At 36.0% G+C, this 22239-nt stretch overlaps 7 protein-coding genes across 7 annotated transcripts; 6 read left to right on the forward strand and 1 right to left on the reverse strand.

The window, feature by feature from the left end:
- The first annotated feature begins 95 nt into the window (after positions 1 to 95).
- MONOS_3717 (uncharacterized protein) lies at positions 96 to 1017 on the forward strand. Its single transcript, XM_067873734.1, has one exon. The coding sequence runs from the start codon at positions 132 to 134 to the stop codon at positions 861 to 863; it is 732 nt and encodes a 243-aa protein (XP_067721115.1). The 5' UTR covers positions 96 to 131; the 3' UTR covers positions 864 to 1017.
- Positions 1011 to 1641, forward strand: MONOS_3716 (RNA-binding protein 8A). The gene is made up of 3 exons (XM_067873733.1): positions 1011 to 1187; positions 1277 to 1413; positions 1490 to 1641. The coding sequence occupies exons 1-3, from the start codon at positions 1019 to 1021 to the stop codon at positions 1625 to 1627; spliced, it is 444 nt and encodes a 147-aa protein (XP_067721116.1). The 5' UTR covers positions 1011 to 1018; the 3' UTR covers positions 1628 to 1641.
- MONOS_3715 (uncharacterized protein) lies at positions 1639 to 4345 on the reverse strand (the record flags this gene model as incomplete). The annotated part of the gene is made up of 5 exons (XM_067873732.1): positions 1639 to 2046; positions 2204 to 3969; positions 4059 to 4137; positions 4193 to 4239; positions 4306 to 4345. The coding sequence occupies 5 exons, from the start codon at positions 4343 to 4345 to the stop codon at positions 1909 to 1911; spliced, it is 2070 nt and encodes a 689-aa protein (XP_067721117.1). The 3' UTR covers positions 1639 to 1908.
- A 101-nt stretch (positions 4346 to 4446) lies between these two features.
- On the forward strand, positions 4447 to 5393 carry MONOS_3714 (uncharacterized protein; the record flags this gene model as incomplete). Its single annotated transcript, XM_067873731.1, has 4 exons — positions 4447 to 4547; positions 4617 to 4940; positions 4994 to 5121; positions 5200 to 5393. Exons 2-4 carry the CDS (start codon positions 4630 to 4632, stop codon positions 5391 to 5393), a joined length of 633 nt encoding a protein of 210 aa, XP_067721118.1. The 5' UTR covers positions 4447 to 4547; positions 4617 to 4629.
- A 261-nt stretch (positions 5394 to 5654) lies between these two features.
- On the forward strand, positions 5655 to 8881 carry MONOS_3713 (Tre-2/Bub2/Cdc16 (TBC) C family protein). Its single transcript, XM_067873730.1, has 2 exons — positions 5655 to 6296; positions 6360 to 8881. Exons 1-2 carry the CDS (start codon positions 5683 to 5685, stop codon positions 8719 to 8721), a joined length of 2976 nt encoding a protein of 991 aa, XP_067721119.1. The 5' UTR covers positions 5655 to 5682; the 3' UTR covers positions 8722 to 8881.
- A 194-nt stretch (positions 8882 to 9075) lies between these two features.
- MONOS_3712 (putative Centrosomal protein of 104 kDa) lies at positions 9076 to 13219 on the forward strand. The gene is made up of 5 exons (XM_067873729.1): positions 9076 to 9272; positions 9321 to 9510; positions 9558 to 9950; positions 10021 to 10888; positions 10986 to 13219. Exons 2-5 carry the CDS (start codon positions 9442 to 9444, stop codon positions 13046 to 13048), a joined length of 3393 nt encoding a protein of 1130 aa, XP_067721120.1. The 5' UTR covers positions 9076 to 9272; positions 9321 to 9441; the 3' UTR covers positions 13049 to 13219.
- Positions 13220 to 14915: 1696 nt separating this feature from the next.
- MONOS_3711 (uncharacterized protein) lies at positions 14916 to 15882 on the forward strand (the record flags this gene model as incomplete). Its single annotated transcript, XM_067873728.1, has 3 exons — positions 14916 to 15103; positions 15253 to 15364; positions 15760 to 15882. The coding sequence occupies 3 exons, from the start codon at positions 14916 to 14918 to the stop codon at positions 15880 to 15882; spliced, it is 423 nt and encodes a 140-aa protein (XP_067721121.1).
- Between the last annotated feature and the right edge of the window lie 6357 nt (positions 15883 to 22239).

Below are 22239 nucleotides of genomic sequence, written 5' to 3' on the forward strand. Positions count from 1 at the left end.
CAAAGAAGCCTCTTGCCGAAACAATTGAGTGGAAAAAAATTCAAAAAGCAAAAAATATCTTCCCGAATCAAAATCCAGAATCGATCAGATAAATATTTTTTTCTTCAAATCTTTAAAATTAAACTGTTTCGATGAGCGACAGCGAGGAAGATATTGACACTGATGAGGAAGACACAGACAAAACAGAAGAAAGCGAAAACGATAGTTCTGATGATGATGAAGAGGATAATGATGAGGAAGAAGATAGTGATGATGATGACGACGACGATGATGATAGCGATGATGACGAAAGTAATGATGATTCAGAAGATGATGACGACGATCAGGAGGAAGATGAAGATGAGAAATCAACGGAAAGAAGCTCAAAAAAATCAAAAAAAGACGAGAATGAATCCGATAAACCATCTGTTTCCTCTGTTTTGGCACAAGCTGGAACAACAATAACTGGAACCGGAATTAAAATCAATGATATAAAAAATACAATTGTGGAAATTGTGGAAGTTGGAGGGAGTCCCACGACTTCAGGCTCAACTGAAGCAGGCGAGTCAACTTTTATGCATGTAAGAATAAGAGCAGCTTCCGCACCTCAGCATGCTGTTGATATAAAGATTGATGAAAAGCATGGATGCTCAATAACTCTAGCATCTGCATCTGAATCTACAGCTTCACAAACGACATATAGCTCTCCATCTTCTTTTTCTTCATCACCATCTTCATCTCCAACTTTTACACGTCCGGCTGGGCCTCCACCTTTCCAATTCGATCGATCTCGCGGACTCTCAGCGCAAATGGCAGAGTTGTTGCACACTCAACTTCCTCAAATGCCTCAGCCACTTCGATATCCTGGATATTTCTCTGGATGAAACTTTTTTAACTTTAATTTTATGAAATTTTTTCTTTAGCTCGATGTAGAATTATATCACTTTGTTTTTCCATTTCACATTTTAATTTATTTTTATAGTTTGAGAATTTTTTGCTCTCAAATTTTAAATAATGATCAATTACCAATATTTGAAACATGTCAGAAATTACTGCTGAAGATTTCAAAAAGGCTGCTGCTTTATGTTCTGAAAGCTATTCTGCCACACCAGCAATGGATAGTGAAAATGAAAAAAAAGAAGATGATATGGCTTCTGCACCAGATTTTGATTCAGTTCCTTCTGTTGATTCAGAAGGTCCACAGCGCTGTATGAATTTCAACTATTATTTATAATAATATATTTAGGATTTATATAAATTTTATAACGCAATATTTATGTAAATTCTATTCTTAAAGCTGTTGAGGGATATATTGTGTTTGTTGGAAATTTAAATGAAGAAACTGTTGAGGAAGATGTTCGTGACGTCTTTAGTGAGTTTGGTCCGATTAAAAACCTTCAAATGAACATTGACAGGAAAACAGGATTTATGAAGGTAAAATTTTAATATTTTTTTTCATTATTAACGTAAAAATTTTTGTTCATTAATTTTCTTAAACTTTTCTACAAAGGGATACGCTCTTATTGAGTATGCAAATCTATCTGAAGCCCAGGATGCTGTTAAATATGGAAATGGGAAAAAACTTCATGATCATGATTTACTTGTTGATTTTGCTTTTAAAAAACCACCATCTCAAAACAAAAAATAATTTTTCAAGAAATGTATGAAGCTTGTTGTTTATCAGCAACGATTGCCTTTAGCATTCACTATACGTAAAATGCGAAATCTTGATGTGCGATTTCTTATGCGCGAAAAAATGCAATTTTGAAGAGAAGAAAAATTAAGATTCACTTCATTGATGAACAAGAAAAAGCAAAGCTCAAAAGTTGTCACAGAAAAAAATAAAAATTGAAGAAGAAGACTCGAAATGACGTGTTGAGAGCGTTTGCATCGCTGTTTTTTTTACAGTTTTAATTTTTGAAAAAATAACTACTGGGTGTGTTCCATGTTATGTGACGTGTGGAGATGTGATGAAATTGGAGTGTGAAGGGCAGAAGAAGTGGATGTTGTTGACTTTGATGGAGGGTAGCACGAATTAGACAGGCAAGAAGAGGTGGTTTGCTGAAGCTGTATGCATAGAGAAAAATGAAAATAGTACATAGGAAAAAAAATAATAATTTTTATTATAATTTAAAATTTTTGTTTGGACAAATAAAGAATAAAAAATATCAGAAAATATCAAGAAAAAGAAAGCAAAAAAATTATGAAAGTTTAAAAAGCATACATAAGGTTCGTCAAAATAAAGATCATCAGAAAGTGCTCGTCGTGTCATAGGGGCTGTTCTAAAGAACAGATCATCCTCGTCAAAGAAGTGAAGTCTGTCTTCGTCTTCGTCTTCTTCGTCAAGCTCATCAAACGCATCGTAGTCGTCCATCAACCCCATTCCGCTATGCAGCCCAAGCAAGTCAAAATCATCGAGCGTCTGTTCGTTCTCCATCTCGCATTCTCCTGCATTTTCATCCTCTAAGCTTTCTCCACTCCCATCTTCAGAAAGGAGAATCGAGTCAAAATGGAACTTTCCTCCATCGCTTGATATCCTATCGCCTGCAGCATCATCAATCTTCATTCCCAGGTCTTCGTCTTCATCGTCAATGATCCGCCCTTCAATTCCAATTTGCCTTATTTCCTTTTCAACATCATCCACACCTATGATTTCCTCGTTTTCATTCGGCATTTGCTGCTGCCTGAATTGCTGAATGTCCTCTGTGCTCATGAAGTGCTCGTCTTGTTCATCGATCTCATCAAACAAGCGCTGTCTGAGTTCATTTTTCGTTTTTTCATCATAAATGCATCCTGTGGACCCTCTTCTTTGTTGCTTCGATTTCCTTCCTTCTGCTCTTTTGTTGATATCTGCTCTTTTCTGCGCATATGGTCCATTCTCATATTTCTGCTTCCCCTTCTTTGCATTTCCATCTAAATCAATATCTTGCATTTCAGCCTTCGACAACATAGGGAAAGGTGCAGTTGATGCCATCATCGCTTTTTCTCTTTGCATCATTTTTTCCTTTCTTCTCATCAGCACCAGCATTTGCTTCTCATACTGCTTTCTCTTCTTTTGTTCCAGTTTTGCTCGTTTCTCTCGTCTAAGTCGTTCTCTCGCTTCCTTTCGGGCTTTCTTCTCCTCTTCAGTCAGTCGCTCGATGTTCATTCCCTGGAATCTGATCGATGATGGTGTGCAGAATGCGTCATGAAACGTAGAACGCTGTTGAACACTTTCCTCTGTCTTAAATTCGTCTTTGGCTTCTTCCTTTCTTTCTTTTGAATTCTGCTGCTCTGAATCATCTGTCGAGGCTTTTTCGTTATTATCGCTTTCCTTTTGTTCAGTTGATCCCTTTTCTAAATCTTCTCTTCTCTTCTTTCCACTTCCTGCAGGAGGCACGTGAATAAGAGTCAGAGGTGAATGCACTGGAGTGGATGTGTTTGGCGGAACTAAAATTGTGTGCGCATCGAAAATTGGAGTGGGTGGATGAAAGTCAATGTCTGTATTTTTAGGCGTGCTTCTTGCAGATCCCAAAGAAGAAGAAGGTGTTGAAGGAATGGGCTGAGTTGACGAATACTTTGAAAGAGAACTTGAATGAATTGGTGTTTGAAGCATTGAAGATCCTTCTAAACGCTGAGGAGGAATTGACGAAGATGAATTGTTTAAAGTTGAAAACGTAGGAGGAGTTCGCTTTGGCGTCAGGCTTTTTATTTCTGCGAGAAGATGCATACGTCTCTCCTTCCAACCTTCTCCTCCAACTTTCAGTGCCTTTGCAAGACGAATAAGCTGTCTTTTTCTTTGTTTCCGAAATGCGAGAACAACCCTGAATTCATCATCATATTCATCTCTCTTTCGACGAAAAGCTTCCATTTCCTCTGGTGATCTTGCCTTTAAGCCAAAAATTCCTTTTGGTGCTTCTGATTCGAATTCATCTTGCGGAGATGCTGTTGCATCTTGTTGTACTTCATTTTGAGCAGAATTGTTGTCACTTGATGTTGATAATGGTGATTCTAAATTTGTTCCGAAAAATGAAAACAAACAGCAATCATCAAAGCAATACAAGAAAATAAAAAAGATTCAAAATAAATGCAAGTCAAGCCTAAATGTTTCATTGGCCTTCCTGGTGTTTTTGGATCGTCTATTTGCATTGTTCCATATGGCGAACGCTTTTTCTCTTCCTGTTTGAATAAAAAAAAGTTCATATAATTTCACGAGAAATTTTGTTTTTCATACCTCTATTTCTTTCAATTGCTTCATGTCAAACATTACGCGAAGTCCTTCTAAATGAATAAAACCCGAATTCACAAAAGAAAAACTCATGTGAATTGCAAAAAATTGAATCAAACTTTTTGGTGTGTTTTTGGGTGTTTCATTTTTCTGTTCCATGAGTAGTAAGATATGTTGTTGATAGTTATGATATTTTCAACAAAATACACAAATTACAAGTTTGAATGGATGATCTAAGATCACTTTTGTAACCAATATTAACTACTTACCTTAGAGTTTCTGCCATAACATATTATCGAAAATCCGGAAATGGATATGCATGGTAATGAGCGAAACCGAAGGATTACTTTCACAAATTGCTGTGTGCTACCTTTTTCAATTTATGCGTTATTCTTTTGTTTATTGAATAAATATTTTTAAAAATTTGAAGGTACTTGAAGGAAATGTTAGAGAAGAGCAATTACAAGTTAATTCTGCAGAAATTAAATTTCAACAGCTTAACGAGGAATTGGAAGCACGTTTGCTTGGATTTTATAGGAGTATTGCTTTTATTTGTGAAAGTTAAACGAAAGAATCAGGTATTGTTAGCATCAATCCAGAAAAACGAAGAACAGTTGATCATGAAAACTGAAAATGCACGAGATCTCGAAAGCCAACTAGGTCGCGAAGCAATAATGGATGATAATCTCAGAACAGAAGTTGGAGCTTTGCAGGAAGTTGCTGATAAAAAATTAAAAATTAATGAAGCTAAAATGTGTGCTTAAATTTGGGGATATTTTTTCTTAGATTCTTTTACGCTTATTCTAGAACAAATTTACGAACAAAATATGAGGAATATTCAAGTAAGGCAAGATCATATCACATGTTTTTCATTCAGCAGCCATCTTATCAACCAATTGTAGCGCTCAAAGCAGAACTAGCATCACTTCAAATGGGTTTGTTGTTTTTTTGAGTATTTTTTCATTCATGAATCATAACCGAACTTTATTTTTTGATGAAATTTTTAAATAAAGAAGATGACTTTACGAATGACACAACAAAACAAAACGTTATTGATGAACTTTCTGAAGAATTAGCTTCTCTACAACGAGAAGTGAAAGAAAAAAAGGAACAGAGAGAAGAAAGAATGAAAGAACTTAAAATAAATCATTCTCTCATGGCAGAATCACAACATGGCGAAGATATCCAAAGGTATGAGATGAGATAATTCGATTTAAGTTCATTTTTTGCTATCACTTAATCAAATCTCCAATTTAAAAATCAAATTTATTTGAATCAGATTATACGCCGAACTTTCAGAAATGCAAAGACAAAAAGAAAAGCTCATTCAAGAAGTTGAATCAATAAGCTCATGCCATTTTTGCGATCATCATTCTGAAAGAGAAAATTTAAATTCAGCTTGATTTATTTTTTTGTGTTTTGTTTGTTATTTTATTTGAAGCTATCAATTTTTGACATGTAGCCATTATTTATTCCAATTAAAAGTTGATCAGAAGATGAATGATGAATTAGACAAAATTTTATTGCAACCATATATTAATGTAAATGAATTAAAACATATTGCACAAATTAAAGGTCTTGGTTCACATGAATACAGACGGATTATTTGGCCTTTGCTTCTGAATGTTTCTCTTTCAAACAACTTTTCTCCGCGTTCATCTGAAGAAAAAACAAACAAATCAATAAATTATCGTAATCAGGCAATTCAACAAGCACCAACCGAACAGTTACGGAAACAAATTCATCTTGATTCCATTCGAACCTTCGGTGATTTTCACTCAAATTCAATGATTAAATTTGCCTTAAGACGTGACCTGGAACTTCTCATGAATAGCATATTTGCTCTAAATCCGAAACTTCATTACTATCAAGGCTACAATGACATTTGTAGTGTTTTTCTTGTTATTTTTGGAAGAGATAATGCTCTGTCTCTTCTGCAGAGAATATCAACAACGTATCTTTTAGCTTTGCACGAACCATCGTTTTCCACTGTTTCAAAGTTCATGGAACTTCAGTTTCCGCTCATATCTTTATATTCATCGGAATTATATAAATTCTTATATGATTCCACTGTTAGCGAAAATTATTCTTTGCCTTGCTTTCTGACGTGGTTTGTAAATTTCATAATTTATCAATTATTTGTTTGAAATTGTTTTTTTAATTTTAAATCTAGGTTTTCTCATTCATTTGCGGTTCCTCCCTATCAAATAGTTGCTCGAATTTTTGATTTAATAATTGCTAGTCATCCGTTGATGCCTATTTATCTGTCATCCTCTCTTTGTTTGCATCCACGTGTAATGCGCCCAATGATCAATACTCGTTTATCTTCCAGAGATGATTTGGACGATGGATCATCATCAATTTCTTCGCTTTCGTGTGAGCAAGGAATTGTATGTGATTTTGCCACGGCTCATGCGCATCTTTCTTCTTTTATATCGTCAACATCTCCATTATTTTCAACAACAGAAAAAGAGGACTCTCCTTCCCAAGCAGAACTTCAGCAGAGTCATAAGCACAAAAAAAAGATTGAAAAGATAAAAACTATATTCATTTCGCATCCTTCTAATATGTCTAATAATCTTCAATCAAATTCAGCTTCACCATCAGCTTCATCTTCAGAAATATCATCAAATTCTTCATCTCAGCATTCATTGTTTTCATCAACTGATTCATCCACAGTTTCTGTATTTATAAAAGGCTCTCCATTTGAAAGCCAGAAGGAAACTCCGTTTTTCCGCTCTTTCTTGCATTCGGGTCTTCAGATGATGGAAGATTTTCCGCCTTCGCTTTTTATCAACAGCTCGGACAATGCAGCCGGAGAAATGAAGCTGCCAAATAATAAGCAGTCAGCCTCCCAAGAAGAGCAGGAGTTTTTCTCAAAGCATGACGTATCAATAAGAGAAAGTGTGGTTGATTATTCAAACATTCTGAGAGCCAAACGGGAAGAAAAGCAAAAGCAAGCTAATAATTTGCAACAGAATGCGGATGAAGACAGCGATGTTAATCCGTTCTTTGATCCAAGCGATAAAAGAGAAGAATTCTTCAAAGAAATAAAAAAAAATTCATCAACCATTTCAAACACTCAGCACACAGACTCTTCTCAGATGAATACTCATTCCGAGTTAGCTAATTCAACAGCTTCTTCTGCCACTCAGCTTTATGATTCATCATCATCATCATCTGCTTCTTCTTCTTCTTCTTCTTCTTCCGTCTCTTCCTCATTCCATTCAACCAGTTCAGATATTTCCTTTAGCCCAGTTGTTGTTCCGCCGACTGTTACACTTCCCACTTCGCATCCATTCAGCCACTTTTATGACCTTCCATTTCACATCACATCGCCTGTGCCTGCAGAGCTGCTCAGAAAGCACAATCCTTTCTTTGATGATTGGCTAAGAAAGAAAGAGAGGGAAAGAGGGGAAATGAAGGAGAAAGAGAAAGAGAAAGAGAAAAATGAAGAGAAAGAGAGAGTGAAGGAGAGTGATAAGGTAGATGATATGAGAAACAAGAACGTTGAAAACCAATCTGCACAAAATACAAATGATGAAGTTTCATTTAATAATCAGTTGGATAGCAATCATTCTATAACAACTGAAGCACACCATGATAAAGAATTATATGAAAAAGAAGAGAACAAAATAAAAGATAAGAATGAAGATGTGATGAAATGCAAAATAGATGAGGAAGAGGAAGAGGAAGGAAGAGAAGAAGAAGAAGAAGAAGAAATGAGCAATGCGCTAATTCTGCCAAACTTAACAGAAGAGACATATGGAAGGCTTCCTCCTTCAGCTTATGCTTCAATTTCTAAGACAGGCAAAATAAAAGAAAAAGGAGGAGGAGAAGAAGAAGGCGAGGAAATGGAAGATGAAGATAATGGTATTTTGCTTGTTTTCAATCAAAACGACGACTCAAACATACCAGAATCTCGACGTATTCAAGACGATCACAGAGATCATGACCTTGATCCTGTCAAAAAAGAACTTGTGAATACTTCAAAAACTTCAAGCAGTTCTACCAACATAAGATCAGTTGCGGAATATCTAAAACAATATCCAGGCAGCTCTTCGGTCGGGTTTTCTCCAATTCGCTTTATTGTCCCTCCTTCTCCTTCTCCTCGTTCTTCTTCAACATCTTCTTCTTCTGCATCTTCTATGAATATTTCTTTATATGAATCGTCTGTTGCTTCACTGCCAGATCCTCTCCCGTCTTTTCTTCCTTTTCTTTGGGAAGAGGAAATATGCACAGAGAGAGAAAGGGAACTGAGAGAAAAAGAACGACAACATCAAATATTTGAAAAAGCAAGAATTAAAGCTGAAAATGAAAAATTAAATAGCATCACGCGACAGAGGCGCGGAACAAGCAGAAAATCAAATATAGAAAAATATGTGAAAAGCGTACAAAAAAATCTTTCAAGCATAATCATTCCATCCAAACCTGATGTGACAAAATTAAAAGAACGCATAAAAACATTGCTTCTTACGTTCCCATTTTTACTTGTTATTATTGTTATACTTTGCATCAATTTGTGTCAACAGTAATTTGTAATTTTTTGTTTGTGGTGTTTTTGTTCTATATATTATCTATTGTTATTTATGAATATTTCATTAAAATTATTTGATTTATAAAAAATAGGAGGATATTTCGTTTTGTGAATTATAATTGTATTTTTGACGGTAATAAAAATCATGTGAAACTTAATAAGATTATAATCTTCTTTTCCAGGTTGATCAATTAGTATAATAATTTCATATGTCAACGCTTCGCTTTGAAATTTCGTCTTTTTCAAGTGAAGATGAAACAAGGCCAGTTCAAAACCTCTGCAAAAAGCAGCAACAAAATCCTGGATGGCAATCAGAAAAGTTTAATTTTTCGAAAAAAATTTTTTGAGTGAATTTTTTTTTATTTGTAGAAATCCTTCTTACCCACAGGAAATTACTGTTAAGTTTCCTGATGGACCTGTGCATTTAACTTCTTTGCATTTACTTTCCCATGAAATAAAAATTCCTTCTAAAATTGAATTTCAGCTTGGACTACCAAAAAATGGCGAATTTGCTGAATCTATTGATGAATGCTTTGTATTTATTCTTGGGTTTGCATTTCTTGATGAGCATTTTCACAATTTAATATTTTTTGTCAGTCATATTCTTTTTGGAAGCAATGAGCAAAAAAATTATCAATATTCAGAGCTAAAATCTCTTGACTTAAATACTTATGCCCAATACATCCGATTAGTAATTTATCCTTGCCATCAAAATGAAATGAATGTTTTTAAACAAGTAGGCCTTCGTGCTATAAAGTTCGAAGGAGAAACTGTTTCTGAAAGTCCAGTTTGTAAAAAAAATATTTTATCTTCGATATTTAAGCATCTAATCAGATTTTACAAGCGCAAATGAGGCAATTTTTATATATTGCAAGTGGAGGGATGATTCAATATGGATCACCATATGCTGCTCAAACGAAAGTGACAAGCAAGCAAAATGAACCTTCAGCCAAATCACCTGAAACTTCTATGCAAGATACAGGCACTTCGATAGCAAATGATTTGACTCAATTGGATTCTTCAATTAGCAGCGTTAAAAAGAACGTGGCAAAAGTTGAAGCAATGAGCGCTGCAGAATGCAAAGCAAAGTGTGGAATTGATTGGCAATTAGACGAACAAACAGAAGCTACTCTTGTAGAACTTGTTCAAAAGAAAGAAGAAAGTTCGGAAAAAGATGACTTTGACACAGCACTGAGAATGAAGAATGCAATTGACATTGTTAAAAATGTGTGCAGTGTTTTAAAGACATCCTCGGAATTCACATTATTTTTTAATGTTGCCTTTTTAATTGCAACAGGTTTCAAAGCGATTAGCCCAACTGGAAGAAGAGAAAGCCAAAGCAAAGATAGTCGATGACTTTGAATCATGCAAACGTGCCAAGCGAGAAATAGATCGGATTCGTGAAGATATTCGACAGACAGCAGAAGGAACAGGTGATTGGAGCAAAGACCAGGAAGCAGAAGAAGACGCAGCATTGCGAGACAAAAAGCAGCACAGGAAAGCAAGAATCGAAAGTGGGAGGCGAAGAAGAGGAAGAGAGTCTGAGCGCTCACTTTCACCTCCGACGTTGTCGAACTTCCAGACTTCTGAATCGTCAGCATACCCATCTGCTACACAGGAATCGCCTTTGGCCACGTCTCATCTTTTGGGAACAACACAGTCAACATTTCATCCTTCCTCATCGCAGTCTCCTGCTTCCCTGAGGGAAAGAGGAAGAGGAAGGTCTCAATCGCTGGAGAACGACCGCAGCCGAAGCGAGCTGGCTGAGTTAGAGCGAGCTGAAATGATAGAGAGAGAAAGGGAAATCGAAGAAACGGAACGCCGCAAAGTTAAAAAAATGGTGAATGGTGCTGATAAAATGACTGATGAGGAAAAAGAAGCATTTGGACTGCTACCAAAAGGATCGAGTCAGCTGAGAGAGAAAGAAGATAATTTCATCTGGGGCAAAAACTCACAGAAAATAAAAGAAAGAGAAGCGGCTGAAGAAGGTGAGGCTGGTAAGTATATGGAAAGATCAGGCAGCACTTCTGATGTTGCAATAGGCAAAGGTGAGAATGAAACAGCCAGAGAAACAAATTATGATCAGAAGTCTGCAGTGGCAAAGAAATCTTCAGATGAAGCTGCAATCGAGTTTGAAAATCAACAGAAACAGATTGGAATTGAGGGTTTGCTTTCACCTTTCTTTATGTTTTTTGATCTAAAGATTATTCTTGAATGAATTTGTATTCTTTCAATTTTTATTTTTTATTATTTTATCAACAGAAGAAGATGCAAAGCCTTTGACTGAAGGAGAGAAAGATGAATATGCAGCTCTGATAGAAATTGTTGGTGAAATGACCGTTGCACGTCTTCGCAGCGAAGAAGGAGTTTTTGTTCTGAAAGGGCTGAGCGATGTCCAGTCGCTTTTCAGCGATGAAAAGGGAGCCTCAAGGGAAGTTGACTGCAACCAATTTGCTCCGCTTATTTCAGGCTTTCTCCTCCGCCTGCAGCAAAAGAAGAACGCTTCTGTATCGCGTGATGCGCTTGCACTTTGCAACGTGATTTCTCAACGTATCACATCTCCTCCGGTGCTTTCTGAATTCTGTGAAGAGCAGCTGCGGAGCGTTGTAGAACGGGTGAATGACTCCAACCGCGGAGTGAAGGAGAAAGCTGCTCTGTTTGTGCTATTTTGCTCCAAGGAAGAATGCTTGGGCTCTCATCGAGTAATTTCGATGCTTATCCCATCGAAGAATACATTGAACTATTCCTCTTCAACTGCACAGCTTTCACCTGCCAAAGCAGCGCAAGCTGTAACAACCAACTATGCAATTACCAACTGGAGGCTTCACTTGGAAAGGCTTTTGCTTATGAAGAATGTTATTCAACGATGGATAGAGTCGAAGTCATCCACGTCTGCATCAGCTTCTTCTTCCACCACCAATTTAGCAAAACGCACTGTAAAGTTGGGGCAAGCTGTGCCTATTGATGCCCTGTTGAATTATCTCACTGTTCAGCTCACATCATCTTCTGCTGAAGTGAGAAATGTCTCTGTTGATGTGTTTGTGATGTGTGCAAAGGAAGAAGAGGCTGAAAAGGGAGGGAAACTTGATAAGTTGAATGTGAGACTATTGGAAAAAGAAGAGTACGGAATTATTCCTGCTATTATCAAGAAAATTAGAGAGAAGCTGAACTTGCCTCAGGCTCAAAAAGAAAGTAGTGTGATCAAATCTACTCCAAATCCGCAGCAGGCATCAACTGCTTCTTTAACGCCCAAACGGCCTGGCCAAGCAGCTGGAAAGGGATTAGCTGAAGCTACCAAAAGTTCAGCATCTCCGTCTTTAAATCATTCTCCTTCAAAGGCAACAGGCATACCTCGTGCTTCGGCTGTGCCGAAAGGTAATTCTAAAATTCCTTCACTTCAACCAAAGAAGCCTGCAGCTTCCGGCACTTCAAAACAGCCCAGTCATTCACCTCAGAATCAAAAGAGTGAACCATCAACCTCCGTTTCAACTGTTGGTGGTGCTACACCAGGAGTGCAAAATCGAGCTGGAGTGGAAGACGAAAATGCAGACGATGATGAAGAAGACTGGACATACTGCGAATATTGCCTTTTGTCAAATGGAAGCTGGACGCAGAAGGATGTGATGGAACATCAGAGAAAAGAATGCCCACTTCTTGTTGAATGTGTCGAATGTAGATCGATTGTGCGTGTGGATGAATTGACTGTCCATTTGCTTACGCAATGTGCTCCTGCTGTTGCACGAGGCTTATACACGGAGTGCCCTCGGTGCCATGAAGCCATTCGCTCAGACGAACTCCAGCAGCACCTGGAGAAAGCGCAATGCATCCCTTCAGCTGCTGACAATGTGAAAGATGGAGAAGATCCACCTCCCACAATTCGCTGCCCACTTTGCCACAAAGACATTTCTGCGGTCGACGATGGGTGGACAGTGCATCTTGGAAGGAAGCCTGGCTGCCCCCAAAATCCGAGATCTAAGTTTATCAAAGACGGACCGTTTACATTTGATCCTACCACCACATCTGCCATGTCAGCTTCTCCGATGGTGGCTCCTGTCAGCTCTTCTGGTTCTAATCTTCCGTCTTCTCTTGTTTCATCATCGTCTTCAACTTCGGTCATTTCAACACCGATAAAAGGAGCATCAATTTCGGGAGTCTCTTCTAAGTCAATTGCTTCTCCTTCATCTCTTCCTAAGGGTGCTAGTAAAATTCCAATCCTCACTTCAACTGGATCTAAGGCTTCAAAGCAAGTAATAGCTTCTCCTAAGGCCAACACGTCATTGCCGAATAATTTTAAAAGTCAAATTCCTCATTTAAAGAAAAAATGAAATAATTAAATGTCCCTTATATAATAAAATGTTATTCAAATTATTGAACTAGTAGTTAAAAAATTTTTTTGAAATTTCTTTTTGGTAGATTTGATTTTCATTTATGTTTTTGTCTTTTTTTTTTTAATTTATTAAAATAACAATAAGAATAAAATTAGCGTTTATGTTATCACTCCGCTTTTATGTGAATTAATACATCTTCGATAATCTGGTTTATAGGAACAATAAAAAATAATTCTGTTTTCAAAAAAATATGGCAAGACCGCATTATATGGGAATGGCCTATTTTCTGTGAAAATAATATATGAGGAATGTTAATAATATATATCAAGTTTTCATGCAACAGAGATGTGCGGAAGTTGACAATAAAGTAAAAAACAAAAAATGAAAAATTGAGGAAAAAATGGGTGAATGGATTTTCAAAATTTTCAATTTTAAATAATAAATAATTAATCAACTTCCATGGGGTCAAATTCTGATGCACTTGCACTGTCCCCAGCTCCAAGTGAATCTGATTCTTCAAATTCTGTCATTTGAAGAATGTCATTTTCATCAAAAATATCAGATTCTAATTCTGATTCTGTCGAGTCACTTTCTTCACTTTCAGATTCTTCTAATTCGTTTTCTTTTCCCGTTAAATCAAAGACGATTTCCTTTATTAATTCCTCAAATTGAATTTGTAAATTGCTTCTGACAGACCACATAGATAAATGGGTGATAATTTTTGAAAAATCACTTTTTTTTAGCCTGATCAGACCCACAAAAAATCAGATCGATATTTTTTGTTACCGTAATTTTTTCAAAATTAATTAAAGCACTCTTTTTTTTTACTAAGGAAGAGTTTGTCGTTTAATTATTAACAATACACTTTGTTAACACAAACTGATAATGTCAAAAATTGAAGATAATATGTTTTCTTCTTCTTATTTGAATGAAACTCGCGCATTTGAATATTTCAAAATTTCTTCTTTAATGAGATGAGTTTTTCCTTTAAATTATTCGAGTTAAAACATTAATTATCATTTTCACCTCATTGAGAATACAAAATAATTAATTAATTTCATTGAATCTTTTTATTTTCACATATTTTTTTCCTAACAATTTTGCTTCTTTTGACGTTTTCTACGAATCAAAAATAGCATTAAAACAATATTGAAAGAATTTATTTGGTTTTGTGCTGAAAAGCAATATATAAAAACTTATTAAAGCCAAAAAAATAATATCTTTAGTAATTTTTGAATAATGTTCATTGTTATCTCATGTTCAATCAACACTTTTCATCGATTGGAAATAGCAGCGTTATTAACTTCCGTAAGTTTCATTGATTTCATCGAGAGGAACATACTAATTATGATATTTGAATCTAACGGATCGAAGAAAAATTGAAATAAGCCATTTCGTTGAGAGCATCAGTTATAACTGGATTCGACTCAGGAGTGGAGTCATCTGCTGCATAAGGGTGCAGACGCACAAGCGAAATGACACTCAAGGAGATGTTTTCAGTTTTGTGAGAAGTGCCACTTCCTTTGCTTTCAGCATTTATGGGAACGTCGTCGGGGAGTTGGTAAATTTTCTGGAGATTGATGTGAATGCGTTCCCTTTGATCTGCGATATACTTGACTGGTTTCCAACGCAATCAGTGAAGAAGTGGATGGTATCGTAATTGCTAAAGTCGGAGAGCGTGGCAGTGTAACTGGACGACAAAGGCGGATGAAGTGCAGATGCTGAGAGAGGCTTTCGGGAATAACGAGGCGATGATGGCGGAGCTTGCAGGGGAGAAGGAGGAGCTGTGTGGCGGATCCTGGAGCTAAAGGAGCAGCATAAGGAGGCTAAGCAAAAGATAAAGAAGAGACATTCGGAGTTCAACATGCTGTTGCAGAAGATCAGGGACAAAGAGCGGATCTCGAAGATGACGAGCGGGCTGGCAGAGCAGCTGCAGGAGAAGGACAAAATCATCCGAATGCGGGAGAGGAAGATTCTGGAGCTGACCGAAAAGCACAACATAGAGGAGAAGGGATTGCAGGAGCAACTTGTTGCAATGAAGGAGAAGATGTCGTATGAAGAGACAGGGCAGTTATAGGCCGGAATGGTTTAGACACCGGAAGGGAAGGAGAAGCAGAAGAGAAATATGAGCATGGAGTGTATTTTTTGTAAAAATTGATTACGATAGTGAATCAGATGATAACAGTTTCTGGGTTGCTTAGGCAAGAAGAGTTCGAAACGGTGCATGTGCTTTGGATACCGATCACGTTGCATTCGTTTGTGAGGATGAAGCGTTTATTGAAGCCACTGAAGACAGAGCTTAAGTATTCGCTGGTATGGAAACTGTTAACGTCCAGTGGATATTCAGAGACTAATTCGCAGAAAATATAAGCAGGAGCAGAGAAGTGTGGTCAAAGGTGGCGGATCAGACGCAGATGTTTTGGGGCTTTGGATTTATGTGGATGCGGAAGAAGCGCGAAATCCAGAAGAAGGGAGAGGCTAATCGATAGATGATGATATGCGAGGTGAATCCATACCGGAAGGACTTTGTGGAGGTGTGGCTGTTTGGGAAGTTTGTATAAATGTTCTCAGGAGATTTGTTGTTGTTCAAACTGGTATTTAACAAGGCGCTTGAAATAGAATCGAAGATAAAAATATAAATGTTTTTTGTGGTGTTTCAATGGATTCATATAAAGAAGCGGGACAAAGATGTGTTGATATTACTGTAGTTTCTTGAGAACTACGTCATGGAAGAAGCAGCAAAGCGGAAGGAGGCGATAAAGGAGCAGTGCGATCAGATGCATAGAGGCTCTCCATTGACATTATCATCATCGTCATCGGGAGCTGTGTGAAGAGACATCTTTTCAGATGAAATTGAGTCTTTCTGTGCGCATCATTAGCTGAGGCTTTAAGCGCTGTAGATGTCAATCTTCCATGATACGAATTAACTGTCTGTGTTCTGTTTGCTATCATTTACGCCGGTGCTTGAGGTGTGCCAGCGCAATGCCTTCTTCGAGCTGCGCCTGCATCTGCTGAATGTGTGTGACACTGCTGACCTGTGAATACCTCTGACGGCGTCTGAAAACTGAGCGGTTGTGAAGAATGTGAATCATAACTTTGCGCTGCAGAGTCAAAGCTGCACTGTCGCGTGCGGGTGCTTTAATGGGTTTTGGAGGGAGCAGGGATTGAAATCTGGTTGAAGCGTTCGATGAAGAATATGAAGAAGACTGTGAGGAAGAAAGAAGGGTGGAGGAGTTGTTCTTTATGTAGTGGCTGGTGACGGAGTTAATGGAGTTGGATGATTGAGGCAGAGGAAGCGAATGAGAAAATGAGGGTGTTGATTGAAATGAAGTGAAAGGACGTAATCCAATATCATAAAGTGTGTTTCGAGAAATAATCAAAAAGAATCAGGAGAAGCTGTAAAAAATAGTTGCGCCTCTGATTGTGGAAGAGCGTTTGCTGCAGTGGCTGAAGTTTGTGAAGTCGGAAGAGTTGATTGCGATTCCTCCATATTTTCCAAATCAGCAGAAGGAGAATTTTTCATCTGAAAGAGAAAAATCAAATGGAAACGAACGCGATTCTGGAAGAGAGTAAAGAGAAGAAAATGTGGAGCGAATATGAACGAGAATATGAAATGGATGTTTGGAGTCAGATGGAGAATTGAAACATTTTGGATAAGGCATGGATGGAGAAGATATATGTGATTATGCAGCGATTGAGGCGGTTGTGCTCAGCAAAATTAACTTTTGTCTCTCTGTCACTATTATTGACATTTTCACATATGCCTTATCTTCCGCAGAGGCGCATCGAAATAGCTTCTGGAAACTTCCTCCTTCCGTGCCGCACCGGCGCTGCAGCTTTGCTCTCTTATTTTTGCAGTTGATTGAAGCATCGAGTCAGAGTAACGTGTTCCAATCGAAGAAGCCTGATGTCGAGAAGATTTTGAAGGATCAGAATAAGACGAGGAAATGTACACAAACATTATCTCCACCATTATCTGCTTCGATTAAGTATTCTGCACATTAATCTAATTCTTTTTTCTTCCAGTAACTCTTAGATGATTCGTAATTGTTCTTTTCAGCCCATAAAAGATGCATTAGGATAGTTTAAAAGTTATTTCTTGAATTGATAAGTGAAAATGATGAAGTATTGGAGATAAGTTTTGCTCACTTCATATTACTGACCTATTGTATGTAATTCTGAACATTTATTTGCTCTACGGAAAATGCTGTTTGTTTTGTGTGTCCGCTTCAAGAAAATATATACAGCCTGCATATGTGCATCTCTTCTGTTCCAGTGATCTCAAATAGCACTGAGTCTCGATAATTATCACATGCAGAGTCATGCACAAGAGTGAGGTCATTGACAGTCAATGTTCCCATTGTTACAGAAAAAAAAGTCAAGCCAGCTTCTAATAATTCTGTTTACTCCGTTTTGTAAAAATTGCTTCTATCAGAAATTATGAATGTCCTCACACCATGGTTCACACTTGTTCATTTTGAAATAATTCTTGTGAGAATCACAATATTTTTTTCTAAGTTGGGGATCAGCTAAATTAAAAAATAACAAATAGAATTTAATAGATGGCTTTATTTCTTTCTGGTTGTTGTTGTTCTTTTCCAAATAAATTCCTATGAAAAATAAGAATTACTCGAAATCTCACATTCATAGATGTTCAATGAGAATTTTTCATGACAATTTTTCATTGAATTTTACAATCATAAATGATAAACTTTATCATATTGATTCTTGTCATATTCTTCAAATGTGCAGCTAAAAGTGCAGTCATCAATCTTTTCGCCTTTTAACTTTTATTTTAATAAAAAATGGCAGGAAGATTTGAAATCCATATTTGTAAATAAAGCAGTATCTCTCATCTTATCAGTCCAATCTTTCAGATGGAGTTTTGAGACTGGAAAGGTTAATATTGCTTGAGCAACAGACTTATGCTTGTGAAGCAAATTGACTTTCTTTGTGAATGAAATAGAGACGCAAAAATTTTTGAGAAACGCAGAAATCCCAATAATAGATAGTGTACATTAAATTTTCATAACATGATTTAATAAATGTTCGATTTCCAAACCCTATGTTCAAATGTTGAATCCAAAAAGCGCACAAATTATAGATTGATCATTAATGGAACAAATTTCGATTACCATGCTTCAAAACATCAATTTGTTTTTCGAAAGTGCTGTGGACAGTTTCATAACGATTATTTATATTAACCTGCATTCATTTATACTTGAAATAACAGATTTCATTCTGATCAAATACACAATATAAATCCAATATTTTCAAAACTTTTTTAATTCTCCTTAAAAGAATGCATTTGTCAATTTAACATCGTTAATATGAACTTTATACATAAAAATTGAAGAAATTAAATCTGACTAAAAAATAGTGGTTCGAATTTTTGATATGTGGTGATTTTTCAAAAATTTTCACCCAAATAGTCCCCAAGACACTTTTCTCTGCATCCAGTTCTTGGAAAATATTTCCGAAAATTCATCCACAATCCTTCGACAGTGTTAGTGCAGGAATGTGTAATTTTGTTTTTGAATTCTCGCTTGTGACAGACAGTATCATGAGCGTAACCATAATCTTTCAATCTGGCATAAGCCTTCCTTTCATCGCTCATAATCCGAGTTCCAGGAAGAATTTTGTCTCGTGTTATTGGAACCAATGTCTCAGCCTTCCTATTTGGCACAATCATCACAAAGTTCTTTCCCGCACCTCCATCTGGTTTCCTTTCCACAGCTCTAAATATCCAAATTTGTCTCTTCTTTTTCCCTCGCCCATACTTTCTGCGCCTCTAAACCGCTTCGTCGATCTCCACAATTCTTCCCGTCCCTCCTCCAACAGCTTGATTTTTGTTCCAAATAGATGTGCATCTGACTCGAATAACGCTCGTCCAATAATGCATTGTGTTTTCACTTATTCCAAGCAGTTCACCAATGTGTGCGGCTAATATTCCAATGTCATTATACAATACAATCATCAAAAACTTTCTCAGTGGTATTTTCGATTTTTCCAAAGATGCGTTTTTAAAAGACTGTCAGTTTTTTGACAAATTTTCTGTATCTCCCGAACTTGTAATATTTGCCTCCGGATGAGAATATCATTTAGCATTTATCATGTCTGCATTCAGGAGCTTCTCCTTCCAGCGCATTTTCGAAATACCATTTCCAAGCACTCATTTCATCCGAAAATATATTGTTGAGTTCACAAATAGGTGTTTTTGTGAACATTCGTTGTGACAAAGACATTTGATGAATGTTTGATCAAACCCAAAAATACTTTAAAATAACCTTTTATCAAAAAATAAAAACTATATAGAAGGTCACTTTCCGCAAGTTTTTTGGAGATAATAATTGCTTAATAATTTAAAATAAATCATCAAAAACGGAAAAAAACTTATTCCAGGTGTTCCCATATCTTCAGGTCTTGCCAAAAATATCCAAGAAAAATTCCACTGTCAATTTTCGGTTTTTTGAAAATATGAAAATATCATTGTTGGTTGAAAACCTGGGAAAAAGAAGACAACCCGGGAAATTTTCTTTATGATCACACACTTTGTGTGTTGTTATGTGAAAACAACGAGAGAAATATAACCTTCGCAAATTTATATCTTTTCTTTCTTCGTCTGAATATAGAAAGAATTCAACAAGGCAGCTAAGAATCCTTAAAATAGTCCAAAAAATTGGTTTCAGAGCATCAGATGTATTCAAAGCAGGATTGATTTCGAAGGGTGCATACCACAGAGTTGTTAAGGCGAAAAATGAACATTGATATGTCGGAATAAATGGAAGACACTGGAAAATAAGAAAAAAGCATCGCGATGGAATATCAATGCAAATTAAAAATGATTCACACCATCTCAAAGGAACATCTGCAAAGCAATGCACAAAGGCGGTTTGAATGTTATTATTTCATTTTTTTAATTATTTTTTTATTATAAATAGGATCGTTTCATTTATTCTTCAAAAAAGAACGAATGCGTTAATAAAAAGGATGTGAATAAAAAGTGGAGTTATTCTGTTTCTTCCAAAATAAAAGGATATTCATTAAAAAAGACTTCAAAACTTCCAATAAATAGAATCAAACACTCAACAAAGCTCATTCTGCTTCCTTTTTTTTGAAGAGTTGTAAGAATTAAAAAAGAAGATAAAATATTCACTCCTGTTAATATTTAATCTTGATGAAACAAATATTCAAAGAGACACAACTGAATGAACGAAGATAGTTCCTCTGCCGGATTGTCCCAGCCCAATTTCTCAAGAAGCACCTCTTCCTCCATCATTTTCCTTGCTTTAACTTATTTCTGCTTACGGGGAACATTGTGAAAAACTTCTGTGATCAGTCATTCCACATCACTTCCTCAGGAATATGCACAGACCAACTCCGACAACTTTGTTTTTACTGCTTCTTCAAAGAAAGGAATGGATTCTTCTTTATTTTTTGACCTATTAAAATATGCAGTAGCTGATTCAATTGATAGAAGAAGAAAACTAATTGGATTATCAAACTTTCCTGCGTGAATGCATATGGATGGTGCAACAACCCACACGAGCAAAGATGTTTTGGAGCTGGCAAAGGAAAATAGGATCGATATTGTATTTCCTCCTTCGCACACCTCGCACATCGTCCAGCCATAAGATAAATATGTCAATGCAAACATTAAGAGAATTATTTCCACTACTGAAACAGACTTTGTGCGAAGCAATGCCGCATCAAACAGATCCAACTTCGTCAAAAAAACTTAAAGAAGCATTATCAGAAGTGTAAAAGACATCTGCCATCGTCGCATCTTTCAGGGATTCTGGTATTTGGCCCTTATAATCCTGAAGTTATACTGAAGAGCCTCTGTGAAACATCTCCTATTGAAGGTTGCGAAGCTTCCATCAACAAAACCAACTTGATAAATTACTCGAAGTGCAGAATTTTGACATTCGACTAAAGTTTTTTCAAATATTCACATTGAACATTTCATTGTATCTTTTTTTAATAACTGTTTTCTGTAAATAATAATAATTTACTCGGGTTATCGACCAACTATATGTGAAAAAGAAGATTAAAAATTCGGCAACACAAAAAAGATCCAATAAATTAAAAAGTGACAAAAATTAAAAGGCAAGAAATATCGTTCCATATGTATTATTTCTTCAGTTGTTTTCTTTATCTTTTTTTATTTTTTCATTTTTTTCCCCTTCAATTTATTTATTTATTTGTTTTTTTTTTGAAGATGGTTAGAATGCACCACAATTCAAAACCTTAAAAATCAAAAAGATGATTTCTTATAATCCATTTTCAAGAAGAAATTCCATCATCAAATCTCCGGGTTTTTGAGAAAAATATTTTCGAAAATTATGGGTTAGTATTAACTTTATTTGTGATGGACCCATTTTTGTTACAATGATGTCTCACATTTCAGATTACAAATCAAATATTTTTCTAAAACAATATTATTCCAAAATGCAAAAGCAACATGGAATTGGATAAAGAGGTTTATTCCATTTGCAGCGAACAGAAAATGAACAAATTTCAGTAAAATTTTCTCCAAAGAATCTCGAGATCGTTGCAGGAATAAAAAGTGATGCATGTGTTGTCAAAACAACTCATTGTTAAGTATTACTCTTTTCAAAAAATTCAAAAATTCTTGTTGAGAGAAAAATTGTGATATTTTTTATGATTCTGGATAAAAAATTGAAATGAATCATTGCAGCTTGCTAACTGATGTTTCTCGACAAACTACTGGCGATTTTTATTCCATTTTAAGAACAGGCATGGTTGATTGTGGAACACATTTTTTGAAAAGCTTGGTGGACCTGCAATGATCATCGAAATAAATGAAGCAATTCAACGAAAAAGAAATTTTTGAAAAAAAAGAAGAAAGAAAGAAATATGGGGGAAAATACATACTTTTAAGCTTTTTTTGTTATAAGCACAAAAAAATTGCTTCACTCTCAACTTTATTTCACTTTCTTTAATTTCATGAGAAATCTGATTTTCATATCTGTAAACAGGCATCATTGAAATCAATGCAAAAAGTTATCCAACATTTCACGAATGTCAAAAAATGGACCCATTTTTATTGTGTTTTTTGAAATGAAAAAGTTAATGAAAAGTGCATAATTTTTCAATGAAAATGCCTGAAGCTAAATACTTTGTCCAAAATGGGTGATTATATTTGAAATCCTATATTTTCTGTC

Source organism: Monocercomonoides exilis, assembly GCF_001643675.1.
Source record: "Monocercomonoides exilis strain PA203 chromosome Unknown scaffold49-690789, whole genome shotgun sequence".
Lineage (NCBI taxonomy): Eukaryota > Preaxostyla > Oxymonadida > Polymastigidae > Monocercomonoides > Monocercomonoides exilis.